We start from the raw sequence: 21,950 nt of genomic DNA on the forward strand, positions 1-21,950 counted from the left end.
TATAAATTTTTTAACCCTAAAGTTTCAAATTAAAACTCTTACCTTAGTTTCCTTATTTCAATACTCTAAAGTCACCATTAAAATTACTCATACAAACAAACACTTTGTTTTACATTATTATATCCTCAAATATGCTTAGATCGCTTAGTATATTCAAGTCTAACTAGAGAAAATATTAAAAAATTTTAAGAAAAGAAATCTAAAAGACCTTCAAAATCCCTTTGGATCCAATTTAATATTTAAATTTAAGAAATGAGTAGAATAGACTAGCTACAATATATCATCATGCAAAGACAATATTCCATAGATTATAGAACTCCAACATACAATTTAATTATGACTTTAACTAGCACGCTTGACTAATTACAGTATGTATTATCGCACTCTTGGATCACTGTAAACTAAGATTATCAAAATTGAAAGTACTCAAAAGTTTTAAAAAAATTATATTCATTTTTTATTTTTTTTAAATTACTTGAAATAGAAGTTGCAAAGGGGCTCATTATTTGACATTTATTAAATTTCTTGTCTCATAAAAGAAATGGGCCAATGACTCTCTACAGCGCTAACACAAAATGATTATGACCATTCCACAAGACAACTTACATGTAACTTTGTTTACAAAGAAACCCTAAGACATTGAAGAAGAAGTTGACTGTTCAAAAAATCATTATTCATACTGTAAGAGACTCCTAGAGTACCAAAACAAAAGAAATTACATGTCAAAGAATGCACATAACTTGCACAAGTTTTGTCTAAACAAGATAAAACTTTACCATATAACATCTATGGAAGAGAACAATATACCTGTAAAGTTTTGTGAAGAAAATCTTAGGGCTTTGGTAGAACAAGCTATGCTCTCATAAAACATGTGAAACTCACTTTGTGTTTGTATAGAGAAAATGAAATTTCACAGGGTTATAGATAGGGCAAGCAACAATGAGGCTGTAAAATTTCGTCATGAAAGAAGAAACAAGGAAAGAGATATGATAAATTTAAGTTCCGCCTAAGAAAGAGGGGGAAACCGAAAATGGGAGAAATGAAATGTGAAACATAAAAAAAATAAGAAAATGAAAATTCGAGTCACGAACATCTAGAAAGTGACAGCATTGTATTCCTCACATTTCTCCTTATTTTATTGTTAAGGGAAGGTTTGGGCCAAGATATGGCAAGAAGATCCATGTTACAAGAATCTAGAATCCCAGCTCTCTCATTGGTTAGGCCTATATTTGTTTATTCACTCCCCTTAAGGGGTAAAAAAGAGAGTCCATATTTCTCCTAATAATGGATTGTATTTATTATAGCAAAACTACAAGAGTACAAGAGTCATAAAAAGCTAAAGTGACAGTTAGAACACTGGATGAAATTGCCATATACCAAGAGACTAGATTCTCCTGAAGGACCTATTCTAATGGGAAGGACCCATTCAAAGTGATCATTGAGCTTCCACCTGTGTGACCAACTACAACGGTGTTCAATGCTTCCTAGGCCACATAGGTTATGACTTGTGATTTTTATTGAACTATGCATTAGTTTCCAAGATGATATACAAATTGCTTATTGTCTTACTAGATTGAGGAGTATTAAGGGAGCATATAAAACTTTTAAAAAAGCTAAAGTTAATCTTACGATCCCTGTGTTGGTCAATAACCTTACATGCGCATATCAATGCTTCTAAGTTTGTTGTTGGAGTGATACTGTGCCAACTGACACAACACAACATGGGCTTTCCGGTAAGCTTTGCAAGTAGATAGCTCACCAACATGGAAATGAACTATGTCCACTAGTGAGAGGGAAGGTCTAGGCATGGTGTTTTCCATTAATAAATTTTGCCATTGTATTTTGGCAGTAGCCTTTGCATTTTTTGTTGATCTCGTTAGGCAATGGTATACATGTTAATAAACCACACACAACCAGACACATTGCCAAATGGTTATTGCTTCTCTCAGATTTTGATTTTTCCATCATTGTTCATAAGAGTGAACGACACTACATATGGCAGACCACATGTGAAGAATAGCATAGAGGTGGTTGAAAGTATGAATGCATGTAAACTGTAAGCCCACCAAAAAGATACTACAATGAAATGAAGGCTCTAACTTATTACCTCATAGAAGAAATTCTAAAGAATGCAAACGCTTCTCAAACACACACTTGGATCACTAACTTGTCAAGGTTGGAGGTCTAAAGCTGGTTGCATTTTCTATTACATCGAATTCTCAATAGCAATTTCAGATATAAATTAACAAGATGACACGAAACTCTCTCTCTCTCTCTCTCTCTCTCTCTCTCTCTCTCTCTCTCTCTCTCTCTCTCTCTCTCTCTCCATTATACACATACATACTTGAGCATAAAAGCCATGATGAGAATCCAATGTTATTAGCCTCTTAACAGCAATATTACAACAAATCCCCATCCCAACACGTCTCGTCTCCTGCCACCTTTCCTCGCTTCCTGCCTTCTCCCTTCATTATGGATGGCATTGCCTCGGTGGGTAGAGAGAGGTAATGAGAGAGAGAGAGAGAGGCGGCATGGCGTCGTCCAGGTGATTCGTTGTTAGTCGTCCGTGATGCTTTTAGTGATTACTCGACTAGGTGGTAATGTGAGAGAGAGAGAGAGAGAGAGAGAGAGAGAGAGAGAGTATTGAGTGTAGTTTATTAATTAGTGTAGGAGGGAGTATAGTTATCAATCATATTCAATAATATTCAATAGATGTTCTAATTAAGTAATTAGTGACTGTTACTATTGTAATTATTTAGTCAAAGTGTGTAAAGTTAGTGTATAATGTGGTGCATGTTTAATGATTAGTCACAGCTACTATTGTAGTTAACTTATCACTTAAGACAAGTGCGTACAGTTAGTGTATTGTTAGTGACAGCTATCATTGTAGTTAGCTAATTTCTTAAGAAAAGTGTGTGTAGTTAGTGTATAGTATAGTTAACTATTAGTCTTGTTAATTGATTAGGTTAGGTTCTTAGTTAGTTATTAGGGTTAATTTCTTAGTTCTTAGTTATCAATTAGATTCTGTAATATTCAATAGATCTTCTAATTAAATAATTAGTGATTAGCTGTTATTGTAATTACTTAGAGAAATTGTGTATAGTGTAGTGTATGCTTAATAATTAGCTACTAATGTTAACCAATTACTCAAGAAAGGTTTTGTAGTTAGTGTATAATATTGTTAACTATTAATGATGTTAATTAGTTAGTAAGTTGGGTTAGTTTCTTAGTTAGTTATTAAGCTTAGTTTCTTAGTTAGTGTAGTGGGTGTAGTTAGTGTATGGTATAGTTAACTATTACTTTTGTTAATTAGTTAGTTAGTTAGGTTAGTTTCTTAGTTAGTTAGTTAGGCTAGTTTCTTAGTTAGTTAGTTAGGTTAGTTTCTTAGTTAGTTAAGTGGTTAGATAATTACTATTGAATTATTATTGTTAGTTACCTATTACTTTTTAGCAATTAGTTATACATGCATATATTGATTGTGTTTTTATTCTTAGCTTCATTATGGTACTTAATTTAGAGTAATTAATTATTGATACAAGTTAGCATTGTATGCTTAGTTATTATAAGCTAAAATTATAGTTTTATAATGTGACGGGGACAATAATGGCTAAGGCATGGAGGATTGTGAGTAGTAACTAGTTTTGAACTAAATCTCAAAACTACTTTGAACATGAAATTAGTTTTTTAACTTACAATTCTTATATAAATATAGTTATTAAATGTACTCAATAATGATTTCTATGTGTGAGAGATAGACAAGCACATAATTACTGGGGAAATGGCACTTTCCTCCATAATTATAAAACAATGAAGAGACGTGACAACTCTATTGCATGCAACTACTTGTATCGCATGTTTATGTGTTTTTTCCTACTATTGCTATGTTATACGAAGTTATAAGTTAAATCTTAAACAAATAGAAAAAGTCAAATGTAAAAACCACCACATCTCAAACTTTGACCAAGCAACTTTTTGATTTTTCACTCTATGTTTTACAAGATGTTCTTCATCAACACAATGTCTCAAGCTGTGCAGCAAGTTTGTAGCAAAATTTGATTAGCTCCAAAAACTTTTGAGTGTTGTCCAACAAACGCATAGCATAAAAGAGACATCTTATTTTGCTTGACCCATGTTTAAACATAGAATGGTAATGATCTCATGAAAAAATATGCATTCTTATGCTAATAGAATATACGATAGCAATGCATTTAATGCAAATGCCAAATCATAGAGTCGCATTGAGTTCTTCTAGGAAAAGGAAAACTATAGCTTCTCAAAAAACATCACTAAAACCATGTGCCGCAAGTTGGTATGGTATTTACAAATTTGAATTACCTCAAGAAACCAAATGTGCAAGTATCATTCAGACACTTAACAATATGTGGATCTTGTGAAGTAGTAACCATACAGCATCAGACCATCCTCTCACAAATGAGTGATCAATGTATTGAACAAATGCAAGTTTCTACACCTCTTTTAAGCATAGTCCTCACCATTGCAAGCCAACAACACAAGGTTAAGTTCATAATAATAAAATGTTGATCGTGTTGTTGTGCAAACAATGATCGGAACAAGCATGTGATTGCTCTATTGCCACACTATATGTTGATCCATTACAACTATAGCTCGAGCATCATTGATGTGTTAATCTTGGTGTCCAAAACAATAACAGCATGGATCTGGACATGATGCACCTTCACATACAAATTTTTGTCAACAACTTTGGAAGCTCAAATGTGTCCTTTCAAATGGAGCTCCAAAGTCTCCCTCGTACACTTTTGATCACCCCTACACCATTTACATTATAGGCTCCCAATGTTAATTTTGATGGCCTAATTTGTATAAGGAGGACGAGATCAAGGTTGCCTACTATTCGGGATTGTGATCATGAGGATGGTCTTAGCTCAATGAGAACAAGCAAGGTCATTCTAAATCTATTATGATAAGAGACCATCATAATGTGTTTTCCCTCACATTTTATATACTTGCATTGAGAAAAACCAAAAACCCAAAGTAAAGGATTAAATTTCAACCATGAAGTTTGTGCAATTTTTCATGAGTAGGTAATGAGTAGGTGGGACATTCAAATTTGAATTTGAAATGGATTTTGGCCTTTTCTTTCAAAACTAAAAGTTTTGGCAAAAGGTGACGGTGTTGAATCATTTGACAACATGTGGCTCGTTTTAATTTGCATATACCTAATATTTTCTAACTATCAAAACATTTTTTTTAAAGGCCCCCTTTGTTTGATATTGGTCCTAAAGACATTCAATGAACCACTTCTTGCAAGTCATTAATCATATACACTTTGCCAACATGTACATGTAGAGCTTAGACAAACAAACTTGCTTCTCTTTTCAATGGGGTTTTACATGCATCAACCATATGCCACAAAGAGTTAGTAGTATAAGTAGAGTTGCATCATTTGAGTGTGATGCAAAAGATATGATGATAATTGCAATATCTTATTACACAAAATAAGTTGGTCCATTAACTACACGATCAAGGAGTTGTACCATATGTTTCCAAGCTTACAACTACAAGGAGGCTTTATATTGGGTTCATTTTAAGTTCTATCAAGGGATTCTAAGGTCATCTTAATGCCCTATATTTGTGCCAAGGGAAATTGCACTATGAATCCAAGGAAGACCAAAATTATGATCTTTAATATCCTTAACTACTTGGTCACCATCTTAGCACTACATTCGCCTACTAGGATGATACATTAGAAAGAGTATCCTCTATCCTCCTATGCTTACTTTGGAGTCACATTCTTAGAACCAAGTTCTTCACAAATGCTAAACTAACACTAGGATTCGTTGCTCTTGTTGTTTTTCCCTAGAGAAGGACTACACTTACAATCCAAATTCCACAAGCCAAGGAAAAGCCATGTCTTGTCCAAACACTCTTGTTGGATCCAAATTCTCTATGAGCTGTAAATACTAGAGTTACACCAAGAAGCATAGCCCTTGCTTCCCAAAGGAGGCAATGCACCCAAATCCAATTCCAACAACCAAGAAAGAGGACTACAAAGAGACTGCTCATTATGATGGACATGTTAGGACAATTTGGTCGCAATTACATTCAAAACGACACACTATCATTATCATAGTTCAAGTTCTCTTTTTACCAATCAAATATATCCAAAAAATACAAGAGTTGATTCCAAATGTGACACCTCCAAATAGTGCTATGCTCCTCACAAATGACAATAAAAGGCATGGTGCTTGTTCACATGGACTTGTACATGATTGACAACACAACTTGGTCACCGGCATTAACATGACCAAAATAGACATTGAAAGGACATGGAGCTAACTTATTCGCACAAAGACAACCTTTTTCAAGGACCGTCTTCTCCATCTAAGAACTCCTCCATTATCATACTAAGATACATGGACCTCAACCTACATGTCATTTGGGATTGCCTTTTGCAAGCTCTTTATTGGTATAACACACACTACCCATTCATGGTATAACACACAACTCATTCAAAAGAAATTAACTCCAATGGTTCTTATCTTGGTTCTATTCACACCATTATCTTGTTAAGGCACTATTTTTCTTCGCATGAACCTTAGCCACTAATGTGTTCTCATCTTGCAAATGCATACCTTCATGTCCTCTACCAATCCTTGCCCGCCTCTCAAATCACTTACTTTTCACGAGCTCTTTGTGAGATTAGGAATATTGCTCATCCTCGAGAAGCTAAATTCCTTAGTTTTCCAATTGTTCTCTTACCTTGGACTAATTTTACACCTTTCTTGTGTTATGACACTCCATCTCCTCCAAAATTTAAACCTTCAACATAATTTTTCATGTCGTTGATATGAAAAGGTTGACATGTGTCTACAATATATCCATTGATGATCCATTACATTCTATATCTTCTTTAAGGGAGGTCGAGATACAAAGCCTCCAATGTACTCAACATGAAGTCATTTTAGACACTACAAAGGGGCATAGTTACAAAGCCCCCATATTTATGTAAAAAGGATGGTGAGAGGGTACAAAGTTGGTAGATTCTTGCTTGCACAAAAAGAGAGCAGTTCAATAGAAGCCAAAACTGAAAACTTTACATGCACTCCAAAGCATGAAGTTTTAATTAGGAAATGGATAAAATCATACACCATTGTGAACAGTTGCTTGTGAAGTCCCACAATTTCATGCCGACCTTTAAAAGCAGTGGATAACATGATATGTTGTCCGTTTTTTATGTTAAAGCAAATTCTGAAACTATGAATTAGTCATCCACAAAAATGAATTTAGGGACATCACATTCAAAGGTGCCTTAAACAAGCAAGTCTACAGTGGCCTGCATAACTCACTTTGTTTCCCCTCTCAGACATTTACCCTCGTTCAGCCGCTAGCTAGCTACATCAGAGAACAGAGTTTCAGGAAACTCTTCTGGGCTAGGTTTACTGTCTGAACTTGGTTCAGGTCTCCTGCCTCTACTGCGCAGACCTGCTCCCTCTCTGGAAGTTTGCTGTTTTCCTATGCTGAACTTTGAAAACATCTCGTTGATGTAGTCATCTTCTTCAGGTTCAGGAGCTCCCCATTCCAGAACAGGCTCCTTCGTGGTTGGTTCAGCTTCTACTTTTGCTTCCTCCTCTTGTAATTTATGTCTCTGTTCCAGACCCCATTCAATCATTTTCTTAACCCTTCCTTCTAGACCAACTGGAAGCATCACGTCTCCACGTTTCTTGTAAGATTGTGATATCCATTTCTTCAAAAATAGAAGCTTTGGAGCATGTAGGTCTTTTTGAGGTATTCTAAGCATGTATTCATCAAGACCACCTACTTTATCAATTGACTTAAGAGCAGATGTGGTGACATCCAGCAATATATACCTATCCAAGGCAAGACTAAAAAGCCGCTTCTTCTGTCGATTTGGTTTCCAGGTCCGTCTTGTCCTGTTAAACCAAGATAACAGTGCCATTGTCACAAAGATTCATTTACACAACTAACTAAAGGCACAGCAAAACCCAAATAACTTTTCCTTTCACCTATGTTATTCCCTGCTGCTTCTCTATTTTGCCAAAGAATTTCAAACAGTACTCACATGCCACGTGACCACAATCAGAGTGGTGTTTTGTGCAATCAAGAATCCAATATGATCACTATCAGATCTTTTCCAGCAGCCTTTCAAATAAGACTGACTTTTGAGAGAAAAAATATATGTCTAATCACAGATTTCTACCAAATTTAAGACCTCAGAGGACTGAAGTGATACCATCCAGCAACCAGTACAAATATGCATAATAGACTCTAATAGTTGAGTTTCAAATAATAGTTCATTTAAGATCCATACCCATGTCAAGTCATAAGATCCAGCTTTGTACTTTCCAATGTGGAAGGCCTAGGTATTTCTTACATTATCATTGGTTATGAAGCCAACGATAAAAATGAACAAAAAACAATTAGGCACTTCATGATTATACTGTTGAGCTAAAAATGCACTAGCTTCCCTTAAACAGCCCCAAAACATGCTTAATCAAGGAAGAAACCTTCTTTATTTAAAGAAATGTGTTCCTAGACCGTCTATATCCCATAAGCACAAACCCACTTGGGAGGGCCCAAACTTTCTATAAATAGGTATGCTGCCCTCTATTCAGCCCTAATCTCATTTTTGTAGGTTTCAAGTGTTTCCAGCTTGCTACCCACACCCCATTCACGGAGGACATCGCAGTCCAAGTTGTCCATTGCAATCTTCACTCGTCTAGCACCTGTTTCCAGCCCTCCATCATCAATTTGCTACTGTTTCCAGCCAAGCAACTGCTGCTGTTCGTCGTCCAGCTATCGTACCTGCCACATCAACATACCGTTGCGTTTGCAGGCCCCAACTACTACCGCCCTGCAGATTTTCTCCCCTCCAACTGTCGCCATCATCTCCTCAGCATGTCGCTGCTGTTTTCTCTCTCTTGCAGCCTGCATTTTCTGTTTTCTCTCTCCTCACCTGTGTTTCTAGTCTTTCTCTCTCCTCGCCTGTCTTTTTAGTCTTTCTCTCTCTTGCACTACCGTCTGCATCAAATCCAGCCTTCCTTGGCTGCATTTGCTAGTGTTCGACATCCGAAGGCTGCCTTGCTGCGATTCAAGATCTGTTCAAAGTACAACACACTCTCTAGCTCATTTCCTTGCCCTGATCCTAGAGATATAGGAATTCAAGGTACAATACTCATTCACTGCATAGTGTGTTTGTGCTACATGAGCATTGTATATTCAATAGTCATATCATTTCATTCATTCTCTGTTGTTACGTCAATAAATGTAACTTATTGGGAAACAAGCGCGAGAGATGATCCTCTGGGGGCCTTGGACGCCTGTACGGGGTTAGGGGAGCTTAGAAAGTGAGTGAGTCATAAAATTAGTATAACTCACTAGGTAATGATGGCTCACAAGAGAGTCACGACAGGGGTTTTTCTCCAACATCTTCCTGAGTGTGGTTGGGTGGCGAATGAGAGCTCTTGTGCTTCACATGAGGAGAGTCGATAGAACACAGAGCGGGCGTCTGCAAAAAGACAATCCCGTGATACCACCGATCACACGTCTGCAAAAAGATGGTCCCGTGATAGACAAGCCTTGTTTCTTGTGATGACAGCCCTGCACCAGTGTTTTATTAGCCGCCGACATGTATCCCACCTTTGTAATCAGGGAAGCACTTTTGTTTCTAAATTTCTTGCTTTTTCTTTCCAATTCCAGTATATAGATGGAGGGGAAAGAGAGAGAGGGGATAACTGAAGGCTCTAGTTCCGAGGACCACCCTATGGTGGATCCCCATGAAATTAAAATACAAGAAGAACACTGGGAAGAATTTTTTGCTACACGAGAACAATTTGATGATTTAATTGCTCGTGTGCAAACACAAGGGGTTCAAATGGAGTTGTTAACTCAAGCACTTACCGAAATAAAATCCCAATTAGCCCTATTACTGAAAAGGGATAAAAGTAAAGCAAAGGCCTCAGATGTTCCATCTTCATCGAAAGATGTAGATGTGATTATGCGAGACCCAAGGAAACCCCACCAAAAACTGAGAGATAATCCAATGTTAAAGGACATGAAACCCCCTCAATTTCATGGGGAGGAAAAAGATAGAAATAAAGATACTATCTTTAACTTCCTCCAAAAATGGGAGGATTTACACAAATTAAAGAATACTCCACCACATCTCCAAGCGTTGGAGGCTAGTTTAACCTTGGGGCCAAAGGCATATAAATGGTGGAGAACTTTAAAGGAGGCAAATAAAATACCTGAAACTTGGGCTCAATTTGAATCGATCTTTTTGAAAGAATTCCTTCTTGAAAATGAAATGGAAAGAAATTGGAAAGATTGGGATTTTGTTAAACAAAAAGGAAGACCTTTGCTAATATATCTCAAGGAGTATCATGAGATAATCCTCAAATTGGAAGGAATAGATGAATTTCAAAAGACAAGAGGATTTACAAGGAGACTAGATAAGGCCTGTAAAAAGGAAGTGAAAAGGAGTTCACCTAAGACACTTGAAGAGGCAATTAAATTTGCACTAATCAATGAAGATAATACGCGTCCAGGTGCACTCACTAGTCTCACCGATACAGAACCCAAGACTAAGGAATTTGAAGCCTCAAAATTTGTAAGCAAATCCAAAAGGAAAATTGCATTCTTTAAGGGTAAGAAACAACCCTAACAATATGTACGGCCGAAGCTAAGTCAAGATGACTTTGATAAGGCCAAAAAAGAAAGGTTGTGTTTCAATTGCCTATCTCCTAACCCTACTGCTTGGAATTGCCCTCAAAGAAAGAAGGGAGAAGATAAAGGAAAGGATAAGGACAAGGGCAAGGGAAAAGAGAAACAAATCCATGTGGTGCAGACCTTGGAATTAAAGGGGCATGAAAGGTATAAATCTTTAGAGGTCTTGCACAAGGATGTACAACACAGGTGTTGTATGACAACTTCTATGTGGCAACCTATCTTCGGACCACATGATTTAGTTAGAGTGCATGGATCGATAGGTGGGGAGAGGGTTAGAGTCATGATTGATGACTCTGCCACCCACAATTTCATAAGTTATGCACTTGTCAAAAAGTTGAAACTTCCTCAACAAAAGAGTGAGCATCAATACATTGTTCGCATGATGCAAGGTCAGGATAACAAAATATGGGATACAATGGTATCCAATTTGGAAATCGAGATTCAAGGATATAAAGATAAACTTGATTTCCAGATTATGAATATAAAAAGAGCCGATATCGCTTTAGGGAGGGAGTGGCTATGGGGATTGGAACCATCCTTAAAGCGTAATTATCATCATAATACACTGAAATTTGAAAGAGATGGTAAGACTTCTGTGATTCAAGGTGAACATGAAGTATCTGATAACCCTTTGATGTGTTCCCTTGAAGTTCAAAAGCTTATAAAGAAGGAAGCTTGTGAGGTATATATGCTATGGCCCCTTCCAGTACAGGATACTTTTACTTCTTGTAATATAAAGCAACAATTTTCTTATGTTTGTGAGTTGAATGTAAATAATGAATTAAGTGGTTTGTTAGATGAATTTAAAGATGTGTTTTCGTCTGACTTACCTAGTGGCCTTCCACCAAATAGGGGTGATGTAAATCACCGAATTGACATAGATAGGGATACATGCCCTGTTTCTAAACCACCTTACAAGCTAGGTGAAACACAACACCAAGAAGTCAAAAGACAAATCAAGGATTGCCTTAATAAGGGGTTTATACAACCCAGCAATTCACCTTGGGCTTCGCCAATTTTATTGGTAAAGAAAAACGATGGTTCTATACAACTTTGTGTTGATTATAGAGCACTTAATAAGATAACAGTGAAGAATAAATTTCTTATGTCCAGAATGGAAGATCTTTTCTTCACAAAGATTGACTTAAGATCAGGCTATCACCAAGTAAGAATTAAGGCCCAGGATGTTCCTAAGACAGCATTTCGTACTAGATACGGGCATTATGATTTTTTGGTGATGCCTTTTGGCCTCACTAATGCACTAGCTACTTTTATGAAGCTGATGAATAGTGTGTTACTACCCTATCTAGGACTCTTTGTAGTAGTCTTCTTGGATGATATCTTGATCTTTAGTAAATCAAGAGAAGAACATTTGGAACACTTACGGTTAGTATTCCAATTGTTAAGAACCCATTCCCTTTATGCGAAAAAAACTAAATGTGAATTCTTTGCACAAGAAGTCAAATATTTGGGGCATATTATCTCAAAAGAGGGAATCAAGATGAATCCAGAAAAAGTAAGGACAATTATTGAATGGCCATCTCCAAGGAACCTGGAAGAGCTGCAGATCTTCCTAGGTTTATCTGGGTTTTATCGTAGATTCATTCGAGATTATGCCAAGATAGCTATTCCAACGACGGACCAACTTAAAGGGAAAGGGAAGAGCTTTAATTGGGAAACAGACCAAAATGAAAGTTTTCAAAAACTTAAGGTAGCCATTGCTACAGCTCCAGTACTATTAATTGTGGATCCCAATAAACCATTCGTGGTTGAAGCTGATGCTAGTGGCAGGGCAGTAGGCACAGTCTTATTACAAGAGGGTCGACCGGTTGCTTTTGAAAGCAAGAAATTAGAACGTACAAAACAGAATTATTCCATTTATGAGAGGGAGTTGTATGCAATAGTACATGCAATAAAGAAATGGAGGCACTATTTGTATAGTGCCAAACTTTTGATCTTATCGGATCATGAAAGCATTAAGTGGCTTAATGACCAACCAGATCTACAAGGGCGAAAAGCCAGATCGGTCGAACTCCTTCAAGAGTTCGACTATGAAATAAGATATAGAAAAGGAAAGTACAATATAGTTGCTGATGCGCTCAGCAGAATACCCATCATAAATTATTTGAGTTTTACTCAGTTCACTTCCGATTTGCTTAAATCTTTAAAAGGGAAATGCCAGGTTGACCCGGCATATTCCACCATATGGGAGACAATAGAAAATGGGGATCCAAATGGGAGAGCCTCCACTGAGAAAAAAACATCTAAGGATGTTCAACAAGGAATTGGAGCATCAGGGGTTGCTCAAATGGGATTCAGGTGGAAGAATTTTACCATTGATAATGGTTATTTACTCTACAAGGGTAGGGTATGTGTCCTGAAAGAGAAGAAATAAGGTGCCAGATACTCTTTGAGTGTCATGATACCCCTAGTGCGGGACATCAAGGAGTTAATAAGACTTATAGTCTTATTAAAAGGCAGTTCTATTGGCCTAGAATGAATAAGAACGTCCTTGACTATGTGGTCAAATGTAATAAATGCCAAGTTAATAAAGGTGAAAGATTGAAAATGGGAGGACTTCTCCACCCATTAGAGATTCCTTCGGAAAAATGAGAGTATCTCCATGGACTTTATTGTCGCGTTACCCAGGACACAGAGGAGACACGACTCTGTGGGGGTGATTGTGGATAGGTTAACCAAAATGGCTAGATTTATTCCAACTTCAACTAATGTTAAAACACCAGAATTGGCTAGGTTGTTCATAGAGAACATATACCGATTGTATGGCCTTCCGGCAAATATAGTTTCTGATCGGGATAGAAAATTTGATAGTCAATTTTGGCGTGTTGTGTTTAGGAAGTTGGATACTAAACTTAGCATGAGCACGGCAGAGCACCCGCAAATAGATGGGCAAATTGAAAGGGTTAACCAAATCCTTGAAGATATGTTGAGAGCATATATAAATAAAAGGCAAACTAATTGGGAAGAGTATTTACAGATAGCGAAGTTTTCATATAATAGTGCCAAACACTCTTCCACTGGATATAGTCCATTCATGCTAATGAATGGGTTTCAGCCCAGAGCTCCTCATGCAATAGGACTGCATAAGGAAAAGGTTCAGGAAGCAAAGGATTTTTTGGAGGATATAAATAGTATGTTAAAATTTGCTCAGATAATATTAAAAAAGCTCAAGACCGAGCTAGAGCTTATGCAGATCCTCACTGAAGAGACATCTCCTTCGAGGAAGGGGAATTGGTCTGTCTTAAAGTGCCTGGACAAACTAAAACCATGAAAATAGGACGATGTCCAAAGCTTTCACCCAGGTATTGTGGTCCTTTCACAATACTTAAGAGACTGGGAAAACAGGCTTACAAGCTCCAACTACCTGTTGGTAGTAAAACACATCCAGTTTTCCATGTAACCAAGCGAAGAAAAAAGTTGGGTGATATGGATAATCTAGTCTTAAATGATAACATTGAGGAGCTATTCGGTGACCAATCTATTCCACATGAACCAGAAAGAATTTTAAACATTCGTAATAGACGAACAAGGCATACTATTTATCAAGAATGTCTGGTAAAATGGAGGGATTGTTTAGAAGAAAGCTCAACATGGAAGCGAGTAAGCACTTTAAGAAAAAGGTTTCCTAATTTACAGTTGGACCTTCCAAGTATCGTTTTCGAGGACGAAACCAATTCTTAAGGGGAAGGAAATGTTACATCAATAAATGTTAACTTATTGGGAATAAGCGCGAGAGATGACCGTCCGGGAGCCTTGGGTGCCCGTACGGGTTTAGGGGAGCTTAGGAAGTAAGTGAGTCATAAAATTAGTATAACTCGCTAGGTAATGACGGCTAGCAAGAGAGTCACGACGGGGGTTTTTCTCCAACATCTTCCTAAGTGTGGTTGGGTGGCGAATGAGAACTCTCATGTTTCACATGAGGGGAGTCAACAGAACACAGATAGGGCGTCTGCATCAGAGTCGACAGAACACAGAGCAGGCGTCTGCAAAAAGACAGTCCTGTGATACCACTGGTCACGTAATATCTGTGTTCATTGTCTCTGAGTTACCCTAACCCTAACTGTGCTATTCTATCAGTCTATGCTTTGTCATACAGTGTTATTTGTGTTTCTGTGTTAGGGTATTTTCTTCACATGGTATCAAAGCCGAGGTCTTTGAGAGAAACCTAGGCTTTGATCTGAAAGCTCTACACAAGAAGCAGAAACAACAGTAACGGCTGATGACTTCGAACACTACTTCTGCACCACTTCTCACGTCCGAGCTAAATCCATCGAGGAAGGAGTCGAAGTGGGCCTCACAACTTGCTTCACAAGCTCTCAACATGGCCGGACAATCATTGGACTACCATGGAGTTCCACAACCTTACAAGATTACTACAGCTAAGTACAATCTCATTTTGATGCACTGAGCCCAACAGCAAATAGAAGGTAAGTTTGAATTTCATCCTTTAGATTCGGTGCACCAATCTACTAACCATGCAAGAAGGGCGGAATCTCCACTAGGACTGGCCATCTGCAACTGGAAATTGGCATAGAGTACACTCCATTGCCTTTATACTTACTCTTCGGTGCCAAGTATGTCTACCATTTCAGATTTTGTTAATGATCATTCCCCTTCTCCTATTTGTATGGATGATTTTCATGATGAAGAACGTATGCAAAACAATTTCTAGTTTATGAGTAATGACAAAGACAGATATTTCTTTATGAACTCAAGCCTAGGTAAGCAATTGAAATAAGAAACTACATAGAGTTGAGACGTCTCTTAGATTGATTCTCGTTGATCTTTGTGGGCCAACATCCACTGCTGCCTTGAAAGGTGCGTTGTACTTCTTTTAGATAATGGATGATCATTCAAGATACATGTGGGTGTACTTCCTCAAGCATAAGTCCGATGCTTTCACATATTTCTCTGCTTGGGTGCTATTGGTTCATAACCAAACGGGTCGTTGTATTTATTACATGAAAGTAATAGCAGTGGTGAGTTCATCTCCCATGAGTTTTCTGAGTTTCTACAGCAGCATGGCATCGCTTGCCAGCTCACCTCTACTTCCCCTCTTAAAATGGAGTCGTAGAGCGTCGGGTCCGAACAATCATGAAACTGGCACGCTCTATGCTATTTGCAACAGAGCTCACTAAGTGCCTTTGGGTTAAGGCTACTAACACTATGGTGTACATTCTCAATCGATGCCTGACTGCGGTTCTTCCTTAGAAGACCTCGTACGAGGCATTCTTTGGCTCTCAGCTTGTCATATCCCACTTTAGAGTCTTCAAGTGTCATGCATACACACACACACCTAATGATAAAATAGGAAAACTTCTTTGGTTAATTCATACTAGGCCAAACTTAGCTTACTTAGTCAGCATTCTCAGTCAGTATTTCACAACACCTAGGATGTAACATTGGATTGCACGTCTTTGTGTGTTGCATTATTTACAGTGTACTTATCCTTATGGTCTCCCTTATGGTTCTAGTTTATGTTTACAAGGGTGCACTGATTCTGATTGGGCAGGAGATCCTGACACCCGGCGTTCCCATGGCGGCTACCTCTTCACCTTGGGCATGATTCCCATTTCTTGGTCCAATCATAAGCAAGAGACGGTGGTGGTTTCCACAACCGAGGCTAGCTAAGGCTGAGTATAGGGCTCTCTTCAATGGCACCACCAAGGCCATCTACCTGAGGATCTTATCAACAACACTTTACTTCCCTTGTGACTCTCCCACCGTCTACTGTGACAACCAAAGTGTCATTGCCATTGCGGGCAATCTAATCATCACACCACAGACGCGACATGTGAAAGTCCACTTCCACTTTTCCAGAGAGCAGGTTGAGCTAGGCACTATCCGCCTAGAGTTTGTGCCTTCATCAAACAATGTTGCAAACATTTTGACCAAAGCGGTCAACTAGCCAATTCTTCAGTACCTTCTACCCAGGATCGGCTTGCGTACACCCTCCCCTACTTCTTTAGATTGACGAGGAGAGGGTGCTTCCTTCTTGCTTTCCCTTCCAGTTTAAGAGGGGACAACTACTTCTCTTGATAGTGACAGTGATTATCCTTACAGTTTTTAGATATTCATTCATTTATCTTTTGTATTGTACTTATATGGACATTTGTAACTTCATCCGCACTGTCAGGATGACATGATTGTAAACGGGTACTTGGACGAGTGAATAATTCCCCAGCGAGGGCACTATCCAAGTGGCACCATTGCACTGCATTTTGCATGAGCATGACATCTTACATCTCCCTTTGCATTATCCCATGCATTGGCATTCTGTTCATGTAAGCATGCATCTGTGCGCATTTATCCCTTTTCAGTCTTTTGGAGTGGTCGACTCTAGATCCACCATATTCGTAGCATTGCACATGGCAATCTCCAAGGCAATTCTCCCTAGCTTGCTTGCTTGCTTTACTTGTCTTGTTTGCTTCACATCTTTGCTATATTTGTGCCACCCATACCTTAGCCTTTTTCCTTCTTCCCCAACACCCAGTAATGGTAGGGATAGTATGCTTATTTTGTAAAGGTCTTGGGTCTGATCATCCCTTATCACTCTCCTATTTGGGGCACGGATACTCAATAGGATGAACGCTAATTTGAAACCCTCATTTAATGTTAAATCTATCAAAATTACAAAGCCCTAAAAAAAAAAGTCCATAGCTGATTCCATCCACCTTTGCAAGACTTGGTAGGCCACTGGGCAATCGAGGTACACCCTTTGTTCAATGCCCTGGCCTCTCTCGGGTGATCACTTGGGCTCCGTTGGTAAGATAACTATCGCCTCTACTCTTAGTAAGCCACTGGGCGGTTGACGTGCACCCTTTTTCCGATGCTCCTGCTGCTTTGGAATGGGACACCTTGGGGTAAAAGATAAAGAAAAAAGGACTTGGCTTGCCTACTTCTCATAGCACCGTTGTTGGGCCTGAGAGGGGTGTTGAGCTAAAAATGCATTAGCTTCCCTTAAACAGCCTCAAAACATGCTTAATTAAGGAAGAAACCTTGTTTATTTAAAAAAAATGTGTTCCTAGAGAGTGTCTGTATCCCATAAGCACAAATCCACTTGGGAGGGCCCAAACTTTCTATAAATAGGTATACTACTCTCCATTCAGCCCTAATCTTGTTTTTGCAAGTTTCGGGTGTTTTCAGCTTGCTGTCCATACCCCATTCACAGAAGACATCTCAATCCAAGCTGTCCATTGTAGTCTTCACACCACTAGCACATATTTCCAACCCTCTCATCAATTTACTACTATTTCCAACTAAGCGGCTATTGTTGTCCCTCATCCAGCTATCGTATAGCCTGCCACGTCAGCAATCTGTTGTGTTTGCACACCCCAACTACTGCCGCCCTACAGATTTCTTCTCTCCTCCAACTGTCACCATCATCTCCTCAACTTGTTGCTACTATTTTCTCTATCCTGCAGCCTGCATTTCTTATTCTCTCTCCTCACTTGGTTTTTTAGTCTTTCTCTCTCCTGCACTTCCGTCTGCATCAGATCCAACCTTCCTTGGCTGCGTTTGCTAGTGTTCGACATCCAGAGGCTACCCGGCTGCAATTCAAGATCCATTCAGAGTACGACACACTCTCCAGCTCATTACCTGCCTTGATCCTTGAGATACAGGAGTTCGAGGTACAGTATTCATTCACTGCATAGTGTGTTTGCTGCATAAGCATTGTATATTCAATAGTCATATCATTTCATTCATTCTCTGTGTTCATTGTCTTTGAGTTACCCTAACCCTAACTATGTTCTTCTATCAGTCTGTGCTTTGTCATATGGTGTTATTCGTGCTTCTCTGTTAGGGTATTTTCTTCACATATACTTTGTTAGAAAGACAAAATAGTGTACAATATGTGCACTTGAAGACATTAGAAAACACCACTATACTTAATACTATATCTAGCATCTACACCTCTCCTTACACGTAGAAGTCATTTCACTCATTCACACACAAGCAAGCCCTAATTCATGCGCAGATAGATTAGCATGTGGAGTGTGAGCTAGCTCCCAACCATTGCACCCTTTGATTCTCAATGTTGGTTCGTATTCCTATTAGCTTGTCTCTGTCTTTCGTGTTTACAGTTTGTCCATTGTCTCCTTCATAATTCATTATTCTATTGCATCGTATAGCTCTTTTAACATGGCATCAGATGTCTAGGTTTCATTAAGGCAGTATGCTCATGATTACTTGCTGATGTTGTATGTCTTTTGCAAATTCTTAAGATTACAAGTAAAACATGTTGCTTTTCTTGCTTTTGTTATAGCTGCTTGCGACAATGTTTGTAGTTGGTTGCCACGTAAGTCTTGTGCTTGTGCATGTTGTTTGGGACAATGTAATCTCAAGAAAATGAGCTGGTAACCTAACACTACTTGCATTTAACTAGTCGCTAACAGACTTATCAAGTGCTGCATCAAGTTAACATTGCAAGTTCATAAGAAAACTCTCAACTACAAGCACTACGTCTTGATAGTAGTTTGTTAACACAGGGTAAAGCACTGATTTTCTATTCACGTTGCTTGTGTTACATGCTTACGTGTGGATGTGTATGTTGTCTCAATGCCTGTCACATAAATTAAGGTGTTAACTAATCGATGTGACATTTGGGAAAAAATACATATGGGATTCAGAGAGGCACGACTAACAACACAAGCAAGCTATACATGTTACCAAGGGCTTAGGCCAATTAGATGTATAGGGCCCAAGCCAATCAATGCCTATGAATAAGAGCTAGTGTCAAAAGGACATAAAATTTTATTGCTTTGCTTAGCATTTGATTAAAATTTTATGAAATGTGCTAGTGTGACTTGCACATGTGAGGTGCAAGATAATTCCTTCATAGAGTGGAACCTAGGACCCCAAAATATCATTTGATGTCAAAGGCAAAAGTTGTTATAATTTGTCTAACATATACTAGGTCATATACCCGGTATCAACCTAGACCAACCTATTGGTCACTAATGTCACTGGTGACATTAGAGATTATGCATTGATTAATTAGTTAATGTCTATCAAAGGGTCAATAACTACTCAAGGGATACTTGGGAGACAAATTGACCTACCAAATTTTATTTTTGGCTGGTGGAGTTTTTTTTGGAAACTATAATATTTATTAAATTAATTTTCAAAATTAAATATCTTAAAATTAATTGAATAACCTGGATAAGGCTAGAAAATTAAATTAGAAAGTTGCCACTTGGCAAAACTTGCCCATACAAGTATGAAAAACGATTTTGGGGATTGATGGAAGTCCAGCCATCATGAGACAAAAGTAGACTGATAAAGAATAAGGAGATGTTACTGATGTGATTTGCAGCCCCACCAAGGACTAGTTTTACAGTAGATGACAGCAATTTGTGTTGTGCTAAGAATTGCTCTAGCCACTTAAACAGCCCCAAAACATACTTATTGTAGGCTTATTTTAGCCAAAACCCTAAAATGGGGAGCGGATCGAGAGTGTTAAGTGGGAGAGGATCTAGAACTCTAATTTTCTATAAATTGGCAGCCAGCCCTCCACTCTTTCCTTAATCTCGTTTTTGCAGGTTTTAGGTGTTATCAGCTTGCTGCCCACACCCCGTTCGCCGAGGATATCTCAGCCCTTGTTGTCCATCACTGTTCCCTACAGTCTGGCGCCTGTTTCCAGCCCTCCACACGCTGATTGCTGCTGTTTCTACCTGGCGACTGACTGCTGGTCATCTGCACTACTGTCGTACAACCTGCCACATCAGCAAACTGCTGCGTTTGTAAGCCCCAGCTGCCACCCTGACAGTTTTCTCTCTCCTACTACAGTCTTTCTCTCACCTGTCAGCTGTCGTCTGCAGTTTTCTCTCTCCTCACAGCTGCGTTTGGCAGTTTTCTCCATCTATCTGCTGCGCCTGACAGTTTTTCTCTCTCCTCAGCTGTCGCCAACCTCCACACTCCCTGCATTTGTTGTCTACCTCCCTCTACAGCCTGCGTTTTCAGCACACTCTCTCTCTAGACTGCAATCTGCATCAGATCCAGCTCACATTGCTGCGTTTGTTGGTGTTCGACATCCGGAGGCTGCCTAGCTGCGATTCGGGATCCGTTTGGAGTACGACACGCTCTCCAGCTCATTACCCCTGCCCTGATCCTTGAGATACACGAGTTCGAGGTTCAGTATTCATTCACTGCATAGTGTGTTTGTAGCATGAGTATCTTATTATCAGTAGTCATATCATTTCATTTATTCACTGTGTTCTTTTATCAGTCTGTGCTTTGTCGTACGGTTTCTGTTTATGCTTCTATGTTAGGGTATTTTCTTTACATGGTATCAGAGCCTGGTACTCTCTGAGAAACCTAGGCCTTTGATCTGAGAGCTCTTCGCAAGAAGCAAGAACAACAGTAGGTTCAAATGACTTCGAACACATCAACACCGATTCAATCTCCAGAACAGCCTATGTCGAGAACCGAGCGAGAGTGGGCTGATCAGCTTGCTCCACAAAGTTCCAACATGGTGAAAGACACATCTGAGTACATGGAAGAAAAGATAGACAAGCTGACCTTTGAAGAATATAAATTGATCATAGCCTATCGATGAAAGAAGATTGAGGAGCTTGACCGAAGGTTTGCCCTTCAAGAAAAGCTTCTGAATGAAGGTATGCACAATTTTCACTCTTCAAATATTCCACGTAAATCTGATGATGTCGCAGGGCTGTCAAGACCTCCATCAAGGATGGGGCCCCCTCTTGGAGAGCAAGATCCGGAGTATTTTCCATTTTTTCAGACTCTTCTGTCCTCTCCGGTGCAAGGTACTTTTGATTCGTCTTTTGTGCCTTCTTCTTTTACCTCTTCTGTTTTGCAATATATTGGTAGAGATCATGTGGAAGAAAGATTCCAGTCTGTTGACTACAGAAAAGGTCCTCTTGAGAACCAATTCTTGTATGTTAACACACGTCGAGGGGATTATAAGAAAAAGCCAGGTAACTCTTCTTCTACCCTTCGTTCTTTTCCGTCTACTTCACATAATCAAAATGAATTTGGTGTTCCTTTACTTCATTACATGGTGCATCATCATCTTCAGAGTTTCATTTTCAATCCTTTTTAAATGATAAAAATGAACAAAAAGAATCTGCACCTCATACACCTCACTTTCAAAACCCACCTATCCCACCACATTCTTCCGCTGCTTCACTACTTCCATTTACACCATTTACATTTACATTTCCATTTCAGACACCTTG

The 21,950-nt window shown here is 38.8% G+C and overlaps 1 protein-coding gene across 1 annotated transcript in view; it reads right to left on the reverse strand.

Annotated features, from left to right (window-relative positions):
* Positions 1–7,027: 7,027 nt before the first annotated feature.
* Positions 7,028–21,950, reverse strand: part of LOC148016841 (Ribosomal L28 family) — a 32,683-nt gene continuing 17,760 nt past the window's right edge. Inside the window, exon 2 of the mRNA XM_087663149.1 lies at positions 7,028–7,913. Within this exon, the coding sequence (XP_087519275.1) occupies positions 7,367–7,913 (547 nt within the window). The 3' untranslated portion in view covers positions 7,028–7,366. The remainder of the gene's footprint in view (positions 7,914–21,950) is intronic.

Source organism: Lygodium microphyllum, chromosome 22 (genome assembly GCF_053477565.2).
Source record: "Lygodium microphyllum isolate KBCC chromosome 22, Lygodium_microphyllum_v1.1.10, whole genome shotgun sequence".
Classification (NCBI taxonomy): domain Eukaryota; kingdom Viridiplantae; phylum Streptophyta; class Polypodiopsida; order Schizaeales; family Lygodiaceae; genus Lygodium; species Lygodium microphyllum.